At 31.6% G+C, this 17,169-nt stretch overlaps 2 protein-coding genes across 2 annotated transcripts; one reads left to right on the top strand and one right to left on the bottom strand.

Moving 5' to 3' along the window:
• The first annotated feature begins 13,464 nt into the window (after nt 1–13,464).
• Nucleotides 13,465–15,115, top strand: LOC108462129 (bidirectional sugar transporter SWEET9). The gene is made up of 6 exons (XM_017762114.2): nt 13,465–13,749; nt 13,853–13,889; nt 13,969–14,179; nt 14,249–14,410; nt 14,512–14,631; nt 14,717–15,115. The coding sequence occupies exons 1-6, from the start codon at nt 13,698–13,700 to the stop codon at nt 14,942–14,944; spliced, it is 810 nt and encodes a 269-aa protein (XP_017617603.1). The 5' UTR covers nt 13,465–13,697; the 3' UTR covers nt 14,945–15,115.
• LOC108461732 (syntaxin-related protein KNOLLE) lies at nt 15,078–16,698 on the bottom strand. The gene is made up of 2 exons (XM_017761657.2): nt 16,488–16,698; nt 15,078–16,211 (listed from the first exon to the last, which is right to left on the bottom strand). Exon 2 carries the CDS (start codon nt 16,200–16,202, stop codon nt 15,261–15,263), a length of 942 nt encoding a protein of 313 aa, XP_017617146.1. The 5' UTR covers nt 16,203–16,211; nt 16,488–16,698; the 3' UTR covers nt 15,078–15,260.
• Nucleotides 16,699–17,169: the final 471 nt, after the last annotated feature.

Below are 17,169 nucleotides of genomic sequence, written 5' to 3'. Positions count from 1 at the left end.
TTTCTTGAATCAATTTCAGTCTAATCACTTTTCTTTCATTCAGGTCGGTCCAACACACAGGTGATCTACATCTTCGTCCATATAATGCTTCATACGGAGCCATCTGAATACTTGATTGGAAACTATTGTTATACACAAATTCAGCTAAAGGTAAATAACATTCCCAACCTAATTCAAAATCAATGATGCAAGCCCGAAGCATATCTTCTAATATTTGAATTACTCGTTCGGATTGTCCATCAATCTACGGATGAAATGCTGTGCTGAAATTAAGTCGTGTGCCTAGTGACTCATGTAACTGTCTTCAAAATCTTGATGTAAATCGAGAATCTCGATCTGAAATTATAGATGTTGGAATACCATGCAATCTAACGATTTCCTGAATATATACCTCAGCCAGTTTTTGAAGTGGCCCATCCGTTCTCACTGCTACCAAATGCGCTGACTTAGTAAGTCGATCAACTATAACCCAAATAGCATTTTTCTTACTCACTGAAAACTGTAGGCCAGTAACAAAATCCATAGTGATATGATCCCATTTCCACTCGGGAATACTTATTGGCTGAAGTAGCCCAATAGGAACCTGATGTTCTACCTTTACTCACTGACATGTAAGACATTTGCTAACATATTCAACTATATCTCTTTTCATTCCGGGCCACCAATACAATCTCGTAGATCAAGATACATCTTTGTGCCTCCCGGGTGTAAAGCAAATGAACCATCATGTGCCTCTCGGAGTATTAACTCTTTCAATTCAGATTTAGCAGGAACACAAACTCGATCTCGGTACCTTAAACATCCATGTGCATCAATGCTGAAATTTTCTACCGTACCAGTATGTATCATCTCTCTTTTCTTCAACAATTTGTCATCTTTCAATTGAGCTAATTTAATCTGGTCGAACATCACTGGTTTTACTTTCAATTCAGCTATCAACTCATCACAGATACTGAGCTGTGCAAATATTGCTCTCAAATCAATTGCGGCTTTTCTACTCAAAGCGTCAGCCACTACATTAGCTTTTATTGGATGATAATCTATGACACAGTCATAATCTTTTAAAAGTTTGATCCACCGTCTCTGTCGCAAATTCAATTCTTTTTGGGAGAGGACATATTTCAAACTTTTATAATCCGTATAAATATAACATTTCTCACCGTATAAATAGTGTCTCCAAATCTTCAAGGCAAAAATCACTGCTGCTAGCTCCAAATCATGAGTTGGATAGTTACGCTTATGTGGTTTCAGCTGACGAGATACATCAGCTATTACATTCCTCTCTTGCATCAGTACACAGCCCAAACCACTTAATGAAGCATCACTATATATAATAAAATCCTTTCCCGATTCTGGTAACGTCAAAATTGGTGCTTCTGTCAACATTTGCTTCAACTTTTCAAAACTTTCTTGACACTGATCATCCCATACAAATGGTACATTCTTTTGTAGCAGTTTGGTCATCGGCAAAGCTATCTTCAAAAATCCATTTACAAATCTTCTATAATACCCAGCTAAACTAAGAAAACTACGTACCTCTGATATGTTTCTTGGTGGTTTCCACTGTACAATCGCTTCAATCTTCTTTGGGTCAACTCAGATTCCATCTACAGATATTACATGACCCAGGAATACAACCTTTGACAACCAAAATTCATACTTGCTGAGCTTTCCATACAATTGTTTTTCCCGTACTATCTGTAGTACAATCTTGAGATGCTGGTCATGCTCTGAATCTGACTTCGAATAAACTAGTATATCATCAATAAAAACTACTACAAACTAGTCTAAATACAGTTGAAAAATACGATTCATGATATCCATAAAAGAAGTTGAAGCATTTGTCAACCCGAATGGCATTACTAAGAACTTATAGTGACCATACCTTGTACAGAAAGCTGTCTTTGGAACGTCACTTCCTTTTACTTTCAACTGGCAGTAGCCTGATCTTAAGTCTATCTTCGAAAATACAGAAGCTCCTTTCAACTGATCAAACAAATCATCAATGCGAGGAAGTGGATACTTGTTCTTGATTGTCACCTTATTCAACTGTCTATAGTCAATGTAGAGTCGCATTGAGCCATATTTCTTCTTAACAAATAATATCGGAGCTCCCGACGGTGATATGCTCGGTCGCATAAAACCACGGTCTAATAAGTCTTGCAACTGTATCTTCAGCTCTTTTAACTCTGTAGGTGACATCTGATACGGAGGTATAGAAATTGGAGCTGTGCCCGGATACACCTCAATAGAGAACTCGACCTCCCTATCTGGTGGTAAACCCAGTAATTCTTCAGGAATTACATCAAGAAACTCACAAACTGTCCGAATTTTACCGCACTGGCTTCCAACTGAATTTGAATTAATAACATAAGCCAAATATGTTAGACAACCCTACTGAAGTAATTTACTAGCCTTTATTGCTGAAACAATTCGTGCTGGCCCACTAGTACGAATACCATTTACTTCAACCCAACCTTCACTCGCTGTCTGAATGCTGAATCTCTTTTTATAGCAGTCCAAAATCACTCCATGTTCAGATAATCAGTCTATTCCCAATATTATATCAAAATCCCCAAATGGCATAATTAACAAGTCAATCAGAAAAGTTTTATTCTGTATAACCAACGAGCATCTTGGATAGACCTGGTTCACTAACACTGTTTGCCCTAACGGACTCGACACCTCAATAGACACTCTAGATATTTCGGATTTTAATTTTTCTGACTCAACTAATTTTGAATTAATATAGGAATGTAAAGATTCAAGATCAATTAAAGCATGAACAGGCTTAGAATATAATAGAAATATACCTGTTACCACATCATCAGCATCACCTTCATCGCGGGTTTTGACCACATATGCTCTAGCCTGCACCCTAGCTTCAGACTGCTGGGTCACTATCTCATTCTCTCTTCTCGTACCTCCTCCTCTAGATACTGATCCACCTCTACCCGATCCTCTACCTCTAGCAGTAGAGACCGATCTCTGCGATGTCACAGGTGTAGCACTATCATTCTTCGGGCAATCTTTAAAATAATGGTCTGTAGATCCACATTTAAAACATGCTCTGGTCAATCTCCAGCATTCACCTCTATGATTTTTCCCGCGATGTTCACAATCTGGAATATTAATATCTCGGGACAGACCTCTTACACTATCGATGGATACTGTAGTTTGTTTCCCCTGACTCTTTTCTCTTTTATCTAATCTAAAACTGGATCTCTATCCACTTCGGGAATCCCTGGATCTTTTAGGTAAAGGGTTCAAACTTGCAGTTCCCATATGTTTCCCAACTAATTTATAAGTTTCGGACTTTTTGTCAAATCCTAAGACTTGCTCTACCATCTTGGCCCGCTCAATCAAATCAACAAATTCAGTGATACGTTAATATACCAACTGTAATTTGATCTCATCTCGTAGACTCCGTAAAAATCTTTTACAACTGTCAGCTTCAGTTGGAATAATCTCTGAGGCGTATCTACTAAGTCTCGAGAATTCCCTCTCATAATCTATTACTGACATGTCACCCTGTTTCAATGTCAAAAACTCTTACTTCTTGTCTTCGATATACATTTCTTCGATATATTTCTTTTAAAACTCTTTCTGAAATAGATCCCAAGTTATCTGATTCTCTGGTAAATGTCGAACTACTGATTCCCACCATACATAAGCCTCCCCTTGCAGTAATGATACAACACATAATAGACTTTCCTAAGGGGTGCATTCTAGTTGTTGCAATACTCTCTTGGTTGACTCCATCCAATTTTCAGCTATGGACGGATCAACTACTTTCAGACCCGAGAATTCTATGGCACCATATTTTCTTAGTTCCTTAATTGGGGCCCGTCTAGGAACAGATACAGTCGGAGTAGCAGGTATAGACTCCACTGCTCACTGAATAGCATTAGCTAATATTTTTACTAATTCAGATTCATTTCTACCTTTTTCATCTCTTTCTACATTAGGGGGTTAGTTTCTAACTGGATTTACACTAGGAGTAGCTGACTCCGTTTCATCTAATTCATACGACTCTTCATCCCCAGTGAACATTTCTTCATTTATATCATCAAGGTGTTCATCAGACCTAAAAAACAAAAACAATTAGATAGGTTGGCATCCAAAAATCTCGACTTATGTAACACCCTCTACCCGTATCCATTGCCGGAATAGGGTATAAGGCATTACCGAAGTTTACTGAACATTTTCAGATAATTCTGAGTCATTTATTATTCATATTTTGAAAATAATCGTAACGTCTCTCTATTAGGCCCTCGAAGCCCCAAACATACATTAGAAACCAACCGGAATTAAATCGGGATCATAGAAAAAAAAATTTCGCAAAATCTTAAATTTTATTTTCATCTAAGTACTTACCATTTCAATGCTCCTTATAATTAAACATGTTACCATTTAATCAATAGCTTGGCACTTGTCTAAGCGTCAAACAACATCATTGTTAGTATACTTGCACATATTTCATCTAAATTCAACATTGATATACTTATTTTCTTGATATGTCACACTTGAGTTTAATAATTTTCTTTACTTACATAATTTCCTTGTATCAACATATCAAAGATAATCATATTTGTATATGTCACAAAACATATTATTCTCTTACCGTTTCTTCATAAGCATATATCATTCATTTCGTTATATCAATATTTCATGCACCATCATTTCCATCTATCTTATATATATTTATTTCAGTAATAGTCCATATTAAACTTAACATAAATTAAATTCCATGTACCTATACTTATTTCATTTATTTATCTTCTTAATTATTTCGTACAACTATTTTGTACATATATTTCCATATGACCAATTCTTGTAAACACTTCATACAACCATTTTGTATAACCAATTCATAAAACCATTCATCATTTGATACATATTACCTGAATATTAGTTGTTCAACAGATGTCTTGGCGTCTCTCATCCACGATCTTATTTATCTTAGACATGATGCCATAGTGTCTTTCAACTATGGTCTTACTCACTTTCTATCATGTTGCCATGGTATCTTTCAACCATGGTCTCGTTCATTTCATGTCACGTTGTCATGGTATCTTTCAACCATGGTCTTATTCATTTCATGTCACGTTGCTATCGTATCTTTCAACCATGGTCTTATTCATTTCATGTCATGTTGCCATGGTATCTTTCAACCATGGTCTTATTCATTTCATGTCACGTTGCCATGGTATCTTTCAACCATGGTCTTACACATTTCATATCATGTTGCTATAGTATCTTTCAACCATGGTCTTATTCATTTCATGTCAGAAAGCACACTCCCGCGAACCTCATCCTTACAGTGGGATTATCAGTCCAGGCTAAATCCCCTGTAATATAAACTCATAGAGTATTGTCGGGATTACCAGTCCAGGCTAAATCCCCTACAACGACAATTACTCTAATGAGCTTGGATCTGAATTACCAGTCTAGGCTAAATTCAGACCCTAATTCGGATTACCCGTCCAGGCTAAATCCATTTACACGTATTCTTCGGGAGGGCTATATCAGGATAGGATCACCCGTCCGGGCTAGATCCTTTTTGCCGTCAATTCCTTTTCAGAGATCCATCGAATTTTCTTTTCATTCAACCGGGATTTCTTCCCTTTTTATCAAATATATTAATCTTTCATCAATTTTCATACAATGAATATTAAAATCATATTCACATCAATAACATACATTTCAAGTATTTAAAAATAAAATTCAAGTTACACAAACTTACCTCATTGCTTGTTTGTATTTATAATTTCATTAATCCGATATCTTTTCTTTTCCACAATCAAGTCTCGTATTTGAGTCGTCTGGATCTTTATAAATAAATTTGATCATTATTTTCATTCGTTTCATATTCTAATGCATTTAATTAATGCTCTAGGTAAAATTACTATTTTGCCTCTAAACTTTTAATTAATGACGATTTCATCCTTAGGGTCAGGAAAATAAAATTCTTTCAATTTAATTCTTATTTCCAGCTATTATTCTCATACATATTGATAACAGTCCATGAATTCTATAAAATATCAGAATTTTCCATAATTTCAACACTTTTCAATTTAATCCCTAGAACATGTTTTCCCCCGATCTTGATCTAAATTAATAATTTCATTTAATTTTTTTAATTTAAATAATAAAATAATTCATTTCATGCAATTTGGTCATTTCTAACATTTTTACAAAATTTCCCATAAACTTTTACTTTTATTCAATTTAGTCTCTGAGCCTAAAACATGCAAATTAGCCATGCTAGATGAATATTCATACATATTTTTCCTCCTCCTCCTCTCCATTCCACATCCTTAATGTATATAACACACTTGTAAGTAACATTATCTATAATTTTTATTATTTACTTTTATGAATATTCAAGCTATCCATCTGTATCATAGTCACTAAATTATTTATATCTGGAGCTATAGAACTCCAAATTAAGATATACTAATTTTCCCTGAAACTAGACTCATATATCTTATTACCATAAAAGTTTAAGAATTTTTGGTTCAGCAAATAAGTACAGTTTATTCTTTAAAGTTATCCCTGTTCTGCTGTTTGACAGTTCTGACCCTTCTTCACTAAAAATTAATTATCTCCTCGTACAGAATTTGAATAATGTTTCTGTTCATTTCTCTTGAAAGTATACTAATTTATAATTCTAAACATATAAATTTAAGCCCCTAATTATCTTTCTCCAATTTTTTATGGTTTTCCAAAGTCAAAATAGGGGAACCCGAAATCATTCTGATCTTGTCTCACAAAATTTATTATATCTCATGATTTACAATTCCATTGCTTACATAATTTCTTTTATAAGAAACTAGACTTAATAAGATTTAATTTCATGTTTTATTCATCCTATAATTAGATTTATACATTTTTTATGATTTTTCAAAGTTAAACTACTGCTGCTGTCCAAAACTGTTTTAATGCAAGATATTAATTACCATGTTTATTACACCCTTATTTTCTTTTTCTACACTATTTCTCATCACTTTCTCTTATTTTCTCTTCACTAACATATCAAGAACATAGGACCTTATGTAAGAAAACTCTACTATAACATTATTTCCATGTTTTCTCAATAATAACAACTTAAAAATATATTAAAATCTTGATGTACTTACCTTGTTTTATTGATTCCAATCTTTAATTTGATTTTCTCCCTCTCCAGCTTCTATTCCTTCAATCCAATTTGACATTCTAACTCCCCATAGTCTCCTTAACATTTTCCTCTCTTGGTAGCTATGGAAATTCTTTTGATTTCTAGGTGAAAATAGTGAATTTTTGGTGGAATGACTAGATTGTAAAGAAAAGAAAACTTTCTTTCTTTTCTTCTCTTCTAACGTTTGCATGCATGGAAAGATGATGAGAATTCTTCATTATGAGAATTCTTCATCTTTCCTTCCTTATATACTAAATAAATAATAAAATAATAATAAATATCTCATTAAAATATTAATAAAATAATATTTATCTAATTAATTAATTTAAAATATCATCAACATAATCATTACATTCTAGAATTCTCTCTCTTACTAATTGACCATTTTGCCCTTCATGATCTTTTAGAATTCCATCCTTGAGTCATCACTTAATTTGGTAAAATTTCCATTTAGTCCCTTATAATTTTTCACCTATTCAATTTGGTCCTAATTCATCCATTTTCCTTAGTTTCTAGATTATTCTACCCTTAAAATATTTGCACTGTTGGTCTTTAACTTTTTCATTGAGTATTTACTCTTGTGCAGCAAGACTTTTCTCATCTTTACAATTTAGTCCTTTCTTGAATTAATATATCATAATATACTTCCCAAGGTTGACACAACTCAAAATTTTCCTTTTTGTCACTTTATTTTCTTATTTTACTATATCAAGGATAATATCTTACTGTAAAAATTTTCAGGGTATTACAACTTAGTTTTGACTTGACTATGGCATGTACTTCTAGACTCACTTACGAGCTCGATTTAGTCCGAGAATCGAATAACTCTGATACCAATAATAATGTAACACCCCTTAATCCCAACCCATCGCCGGAATAGGATTACGAGGCATTACTAGAATTAAACACTGATAACGAATAACACCGAATCATAAATCTATATTTCAAATTAAAATTTCTCAAATTCCATCTTTAAGTCCCTAAAATGGACCTATGAGGTCCAAAATATACATAGGAAGTGTTTTGGGATTAAACCAAGAACTTTGAAAACTTTTTCTTGAGAATAGGGGCACACGCCCGTATGGCCTGGGACATGCCAGTGTGGCCTGCCCGTAAGGCTCCCATGGCTGTGGGGCCAGCCCGTAGGCAGATCTGACTTACTCACACAACCGTGGAACTAACCTGTAGACAATTCTGACTTAGCCACAATTTGACTTGGCCATGTGAAAACATGATTTTTCACCATTTTTTAGCTATTTTCACATGCTAAACAAACCTAATTCATGCCCAAAACATTTACTTATAAATCTTGATCAAATAACATTCATCAAACCTTTCAAACTTAGCAAATACTCATTCATTCATTTCAATACCTCTTAAGGATTATGCACTACATTTACATTCAAAATATAAAACATTTATAGGAGACAAACACCAAACCTAGTACATGCCACATTTCTAAACGATAGATGCATCACCAAAATTGAGCTGAGGTTGGGATTGACTCGGATGCTTGACTGAACTTCAACTTTACCTAACTTGCGCACGGAAAACAACCGTACGCTGAGGATTGGAAATACTCAGTGGTATTTTCATAATACAAATTATAACAACAATAAAATATCATAACATACATAGATAATTAGCACATCATACATACAAATCATACATATAAATTCATACCAAACTATCATATTTCCATTATATCATTTCCAATGATAGATCTAATAAATTATCAATGAGATTTCAAATAACTCATAAACCTTTGATTCATCTTTCAACCACATATAATTATTCAATTCAAATTTCAAATATGAACACTTCATGAACCTTTGGTTCATGCCTTCAATCTCTTTACAAATTTCATCTCACATTCCATCTTACAATATCACTTTCTCATTTCATTATATAGCTCAATTAACCAAATTTATTTGATTTTATTATTTCACTTATTTTCCCTTATTAACATGACTCGGACTTTGGCGGATACACGGATCCAACCAAACACACCAGAATGGCGATCAACGCCTCACCGAATAGTTCGAAGAAAATAAGTGAAGACCAACGTCTCATCGGCTAAGCCGAAACAAAGTGGCGACCAACACCTCATCGAATCTATCTGAAGCAATAATGACACACCAAGTGTCTCATCGACTCGAAGTCGAAGTATCCCTGAACTTTTCCAATCCTATGACATGCCAACTATATCCACTAATCCCGACTAGTTAATAGGGTATCGGATTACTTCCTCTATTTCAGTCAATTCACATCAGTTGCACTTTGACCACACTTTCTCACATATTTCAAATTCATATGCATACCAACATTACTCAATTCAATCATACAATTCAATTTCACATACACATATTTATTCATCAAATAAATCTAATTCACATTCAACTTAAATATCAATATTTACCTCACATTCAAATTCCATACACATATATTAAAATTAAACATTTAATAAGAAATAACTTGAATTATGATAATACAAACAGATATTTTTCTAGAGCTATTCCTCGATCACTTTTTCCTTTCCCTTCGTATTCGACATCTCGGTTTCCTTGTTTGCTACAAAAATTAGCATAAGTACAATTAATTAATAACACACATGTTTTATATAAAATAATAACTTTTCATGCAACTTTTACCTAAATCCCAAATTTGTCCTAACCATTTTCATCTTCTTCCTTTTTACAATTCACATTATTTTCTTATTCAATTTCCATCAAAACTTCAATATAACCATCAAATTTTCCTCATTTTACCATAATTTCAAACTTCTTTCAATTTAGCCCATAAACTCAAAACTTATAGCCTGGTTTACAATTTAGTCCTCTAATAAATTCTAATAAATGATTCTATCACTTTAATCCATAATTTCATCATTTGCTCAACATAAACCCTTTTCAAATAATCTATTAATTTTCAATATTTCCACACCAACTCAAAAGTATTCAACTCTAGGACTTCAAAAACATCAAAATCACAAGAAAATAGCTTAATTAAACTTACCAATTAAAACTTCAAGCATTAAAACCCTAATTTCTCCTTTTTTTCTTTTCTTTTCTTCTTTCTTTCTTTCTATTTCGTTTGGTTCTCTGTAACTATTTCTCTTTTCTTTTGTTTCTTTATTTTTTATTCTTTATTTCATTTTATTTCTTTCATTTACTTACTTAATAATTAATTATAAAATATTCTTATTAATACATATAAAATACATGTGTATTCATACACACATGTACATATGTAATATTTTATCACCATACATTTATCATTATCTCAATTATTTGATAAAATATAATAATAATAATAAATAAATAAATATATTTTACTTAGTATATAAGTAAATATATAATTTATATACATTTGTACTAATAATATAAATACACATGTATTTATTTTCTAACTTACACATGTCACTAATTTAGTTTAATTACTAATTTAATCTTTTATCCTTTCTCTATTCTATGATTAAGTTTTATACTCTATTCAATTTAGTCCTTTCTTACTAATTATTTCTAATTAAACTAAATTCACCTAATCAAAATCTAATTCAACCCATAACTAACTTCGTAAATATTTTTAATAAATATTTATGGACTCGCTTTTCCTAAGACGGAGGCCCTAAACTCACTTTTCGGTGCCCGTGAAATATGGGTCATTACAAATTTATTAAACTTAAAATATAGTTTTTTAAAAGACACATATTAATAAAATTTATCAAATTAAATTTATATTTTTCAAATATAATAGGACTTAATTACATTCATTGATTAAAGTGGAGAAATATTAAAATAAATTTACAAAAATAAATGAATATTAATAATTTTAATGTTAAAATATATAATAAATAACCCATAAGAAATTATTAATAATATTATTTAAATTATAATATATTAATATTAGCATACAAACTATGATGAATTTTTGTATTATTTTAATATTTAATATTTTAAAATAAAATTAATATAATTGATTTAAAATTAGTTAAATATTTTTAAAATATTTTTAATTACATTTTCTTCAATTTGTTAAAATTTAAAATATTTTTAAATTTCAGTACTAATCCATCTACTTTTTTAAGATTATATAAGAATAGTTAAATTTTAGTTTTGATCCTCAGATTTCACTCATAATTGAGATCTAATCTCTATACTAAAATATTGACATAATTTGGTGCCTCAACTTTTATATTGTTTTTAGTTAGTGTAAATATATTATTGTTATTAAAATGCTAAGGTGAATTTTTAAGAATTGTTAACACCATTAAAATTCTCTATTAAATTCAAGTCCATTATAATATCAATTTTTGTTACATGAATACCAAAGGAGTTTTGTTTTAAATTTTAAAATGTCCCATTAGAAAATTTAACATAAAGATTTTAACAGTGTTAACAAATTGACCTAAATTTTAAAATTAAAAACTATAGGGATGAATTGCCTAAAAATAAAAGTATGAAAATAAAATTCAAAATATATAAAAGAGTGCAATGACTACGAGCATATTATAACCTTTAAATTTTTACCCTATAATTTAGTAAAAATAAATAATCAGCCTAACACGAAGTGTGGGTGAGAACCATACTAATTTTTGATAATACAAAAATCTTGAGTTACAAATAGAAAAAGATAAAAAATTTCAACTGCTACATAATGATTGTTCTAAAATAGTTTGGTATCGCCTGGTCTAGTTATGATTTTTATCCTTCTTTTATATATATATATATATATATATATATATATAAAATTAATTTTAAATATTTTTTAATAGAAAGAATGCAGTTAGGAGTGGGATTGGCTAAGTCAATTAAAATTGCAAAATATCGTTGTTTGGATCTAACTTGATTCAAGTTGAGTTGAATGATTAGCTTTTCCTATGAACACTTTGATGAATTTAAAAAGAAAAGGTTAGAAATATAATTAGAAAAATATATTTTCAGTCACTGCGATTAATGATTTATATTTCAAAAGATAACGTCCACATATTCTTTAAATTTAAAATAATAAAAAAGAAGAAGATTTCAAAGAAATTGAAGAAAGCTATTAAGAAAGAAAGCAGGATGAAGCTCCTTCTTGAATTAGATAAAGTCCACAAGTATTTCTATCACAAAAAGCACTTGTACTTGAGCTCCTTTAGCATTGTTTTCTTTCATATAAAAAATATAACTTTAGATAGATCAAATAAATTATTTTTGTTGGTTAAAATTATAGCTTGAAATTAAATAAAAACAAAATATTTTTCTTGCTATGTATATTAGTAAAATCATTTATTACAAGTATTGAATTGATTAATTAATTTACATATAATTTACAAATATAAAACTTAAACTTAAAACTCTAGAATTTATAAATTTATAATCTCGTTATTAAAGGTTAGTTTACTATTAAGGTTGAAAAGGATGGTAAAAAATATTTTTAAAGAGTTTGATTGTGTTTACCATTACCATCAAAAACAAATTTTAAAAGATAAAATGTTAATTTTAGATATAATATTATAAAGTAAAATATTTAATTGGAGAATAAAATGTAATTTCATTGGAAAACACTTTTCCAAAAGTCAATAGCTAAAATTTGTGGGTTTGAGTTAAAATCTCAGTTTAAAATCAAGGTTGAACTTGAAAAGGTGTTTGTTTACTAATTTTTTAAAATTTTAAATCAAGATTTAAGTTGAAAAAGTGTTTGTTCAACCCTAATAATAAAGAAATAAATCTTAAAATTATACGTGAACTTAGATTCATTCGCAATATGATATACCAACTTTGGTTATGATTTAAATGTATACATGAAACTTTAATTTTATTCAATCATACATATTTTTAAAGAAATAACAACATCAATTTATTTTTATATTTGATAAATATAATTATATATATGTAATAAATAAACATAAAATGATGTTAATAAGTAATTGTGTTAAAATTTATGAGAATTGTATCAAATCAAAATTTTATATATAAAATTATACAAAATCAAATTTCTTTTATAAAATTACACATTAGAACAAAGCTTTAGTCAATCTCTCGTTTATACGGATATTCATATTTTAAATTTTTTTTTTTTTTTTTGGACGCTGGAACTAATCTAGTCCTTATTGGGTTTGAGTATTGCTCATTTATGGTAAACAAAACAGAGGGGCTAGATCTTATGTGCATTTACGTGGCTGAAAATGCTTTGCTTTTCTAACTCAAATTCACTGATGATCACATTTGCCTCCCACTTTCTTTTGATGAGGATGAACAACTAACTTCTTTCTTGGAATTGTAAAGTTCAACATAAAGATTTGAGAATGTTGTTCTTCAATCATCCACCAATGTATGATGAGGATGAAGTGGAAAATTAAACTCGGCCGAGTTATCTCCCTAGCATGACACTGTATGCTTGAACTTGAAACATCAATTACTGTCCTAACTCTTATTTTTGAATATATATAAATAATGGGATTCTAGTGTATTTGGACTTAAGTTCTTTTCTACTGAGAATCAGTGTAAAGAGCTTCAAGCATATATCGATCAAAATGGGATTCTTTGGACCTCATCATCAGCTTGCTTTCATATTTGGGGTCTTGGGTATTTTTCTATGTAATTCAGACTAGAGATGAATGTTGCCTTTGCTTTTACATATTGCTTATTGATGTTGCTATGCTTTTTCTGTTCTTTTTTTAATTTTCAGGTAGCATTGTTTCATTCATGGTGTTCTTGTCACCAGTGTAAGAGCCTTATACATATTATTAGTTCATGAACCAATGGCACATTGCTATTAAATCTGACTCATATTATCTCTCTCAGGAAAACCTTTTATACAATATACAAGAAAAGAACTGCTGAAGGGTACCAATCAATCCCTTACATGGTTGCACTTTCCAGTTCAATGATGTTATTGTACTACGGTATGCTTAAGACCAACGCCAATCTGATCGTCGGCATCAGTTGCTTCGGATGTGCCATCGAAATTATCTATCTTATATTATACATTGTATACGCACCCAAGAGGGATAAGGTAACATTTGTTAACTCAGCTGAACTCAATTAAACTCGGTACTGGGAATTTGATTTTTGGAATTTGCAGGTTTTTACAGTGAAATGGATAATCTTATTCAACCTAGGAGGGTATTGTTTGATAATGGTGGCCACCAATTTGTTTAGAGAAAGGTCTAAACGTGTGACAGTGATGGGATGGGTTTGTGCTGTTAACAGTGTTGCAGTCTCTGCTTCTCCTTTAGGCATAATGGTTTGTTTACAACAGTTTCTTTCTTTCTTTGTTTTTTTTTTTTTTTGGGGGTGGGTGGGGATGATATTATCTCAACAAAGCAATCACCATTTATATTGCAGAGACGTGTGATAAGGACAAAAAGTGTAGAATACATGCCATTTCTTCTCTCCTTTTTTCTTACATTATGTTCCACAATGTGGTTCTTCTATGGACTTTTCTTACAAGATTTATACGTGGCTGTAAGTCAAATTCATACATTGATAGTTCTTAAATTTAACCATGATTGATCTTTCATAACATTGACATGTTTTGTTTTTTGTTCAGTTTCCAAATGTGTTGGGATTTCTGCTTGGAACAGCTCAAATTGTCATCTATGTGATATACAAGAATGGAAACAAGGGTGTTGAAATAACAGAAAAGATGCAAAAAGGAGATATGGAGGGCTCAGTGAGGGATATAAATCCATGTTTTCCAGATCATGAACAAGAAATCAAAGAGATTACAATCGTTATTGCTGAGAAACCAGTTGAATCCGACGAAATGAAAGCTTGATTTTGATTCAATTTGTGGAAACTGCAGAAATCGAAGCTTTTAAAGACGAGGATGCATAGATAGCCTTCTTGGGAGAGAAAAGTAATAATTTGTTATTAAGATATGTACGAACTACTTAAATAATTCAAGAGTCTTTATGAACTAAAAAAATAAAAATCCAAATTTAAGGAATGTATCCAAACTATTATTACACAATGAATTTTGAGGATGGGAGTCCCAACATAAGGACTATATGCATACTCCAGATCATACAATTTCAAGTAAAATAAAGCAGAAGGAATAACTGGACATTAAATCCTCTGTAAGAACATCTCAATCAAGAACTAGAAAAGCTAGTAGCAATTGGGATGACAATCACTAGAACAATGAGCAACAAAAGAATAATCCCAATACACATACACTTCCTGCTGCTCCTTTGATACTGTTTCGCAGTGTTGAGCTCTTTGGAACCATCTTTCACATAATGGCTTGCATTCATCACATGATGCTCAATATCATCCATTTGTTCACCTTGTGCCTCCACCATCACCGCCATATCCAAAAACACCTGGTGCAGTTCCAGCAAACTTTTCTCGATCTCTTTCGCTGCATCATGCCTGTCTTGAATCTCAACCACTGTCTCCAGCACTTTCCCTCGACCATGTTCTTGTATCGCCCTTGTTAAGAACCCCTCCCCTCCATTCCCATCTGATATTATCTTCTCGATGATTTCCTCATCTGGGTTTTCGCCAGTCACTGTAAAATACCTTCTCCCTACTGTTTCCTTATACTCGGTCATCATCTTCTGCCTCAAACCTTGGAAATCCATCATCAGCTCCTTCAACTTATTGCGCAACCCATTGGTTACTGCAATCCTAGTCCTGTAAGCTAACGTGCCTTCTTTGCACCCTGAGAGGCGCTTGTTAGTTGCATTAGCACGGTCCATTTCTTCGAGCTGTGCCTTGATAGTCCTTGCCTTCTTTTGCACAGTGACAATGTCATTGTTGATTTTGTTCCGCAGGGCCTTTAAAGACTCCTGTTTGTGAAGTGATTTGCTCTCTTCATTTGATTCTTGGAGCTTGCCTAACAGTTCACGGATTACTGCCATTTCTTGCTTAATTTTCTCAGCTTCTTCAAGGAATAGACCAAGGTTTTGGTCCATGGTGCTTGCGTTGGAAGACATTTCGAGATCATAGTCAGGTCCAGCTTCAAGATCTTTCATTGCCTCTTTCTTGAGGTCTACATAGCTCATAAACGATTTGGTCATCAGATCATTCATCTTTGCTCTCTGAAATTCCCAACAACCATCAGATAAATAAGCGAAATAGTTAGTATCATGAAAACGATCCCAAAAATATCATATCAACAGGACGAACAGACTAAAGCTGTAGAGAAACAGGGCCATGTTCACCAATTGAAACTTAGCATAACAACAAAAAAAGATCCCAATTTGATGAAACGGGGTTTCTTAAATCAGCAGAACATAAAAAAAAAGATCAGGTTAATATTTACTAAATTCTTCAATATATATATATATGAACTGATGAAATGGATGTCTCCATACCTTGAATGTAGCAGTGTTGCTTGCTCTATTTCTGGAATTAGCCGACAAAGAGAGGAAGATAAAAAGGAAAGAATTTGATTAATGGGTGTTTGGCTTGGAAAGAAAATTAGGAAGAAAGTGAAGAGGAAAAATGGAAAGGAAATCTGAGATCTCAGTGTTTGAATTTGATTGCTAGCTGAGAGATAGCACTTAAAAGAAATGGGAAAATCTGCTTTAAGAAAAGAAAAATAGCCGTTGTAGCCCTAAGCTCCGAGATTTCAACGGCTACATTTTGGATGCCCGTTGTTTTTAATTAATCCTTCTTTTTTCCGTTTCAAAAGGGGTATACTTCAAATTTTCCATTTCTTTGTGACCGTCTAAGAAAATTTCAAATCGGGCCGAGAATTCTTGATGGATCTAAGCCCAATAGTTTCTTTATTCAAGGCTTTTCTCGATTTGTTAGAGTCCATAATTTTATCTCAAAATATATTTTTCATGTTGATAATTATATTTTAATTTATATAAATTGAAGATGCTCCTATATTTTATGTCTTATTAGTGTTGTATTTTTAAATAATTATGTGTAATGTTTGATGTTGTCACCTCTACTACTTTAGTGATTGACCTAAGGAACAATGATATTACTGGTACTTCATTCATTTTCAGCTGATTTATATATATAAATATATATATATATTTGATG

The sequence above is a fragment of the Gossypium arboreum genome, chromosome 13 (assembly GCF_025698485.1).
Source record: "Gossypium arboreum isolate Shixiya-1 chromosome 13, ASM2569848v2, whole genome shotgun sequence".
NCBI lineage: Eukaryota > Viridiplantae > Streptophyta > Magnoliopsida > Malvales > Malvaceae > Gossypium > Gossypium arboreum.
The sequence above is the reverse complement of the archived record's forward strand: the minus strand, read 5'-3'. Positions and strand labels throughout refer to the sequence as shown.

What these genes read in the sequence shown, in the direction of transcription:
- LOC108462129 (XM_017762114.2), top strand. Translation starts at nt 13,698, where the DNA reads ATGGGATTCTTTGGACCTCATCATCAGCTTGCTTTCATATTTGGGGTC. An exon ending in ATGGTGTTCTTGTCACCAGT is followed by an intron (nt 13,890 to 13,968) that starts GTAAGAGCCTTA and finishes TATCTCTCTCAG; the next exon opens with GAAAACCTTTTATACAATAT. An exon ending in ACGCACCCAAGAGGGATAAG is followed by an intron (nt 14,180 to 14,248) that starts GTAACATTTGTT and finishes TGGAATTTGCAG; the next exon opens with GTTTTTACAGTGAAATGGAT.
- LOC108461732 (XM_017761657.2), bottom strand. Translation starts at nt 16,202, where the DNA reads ATGAATGATCTGATGACCAAATCGTTTATGAGCTATGTAGACCTCAAG.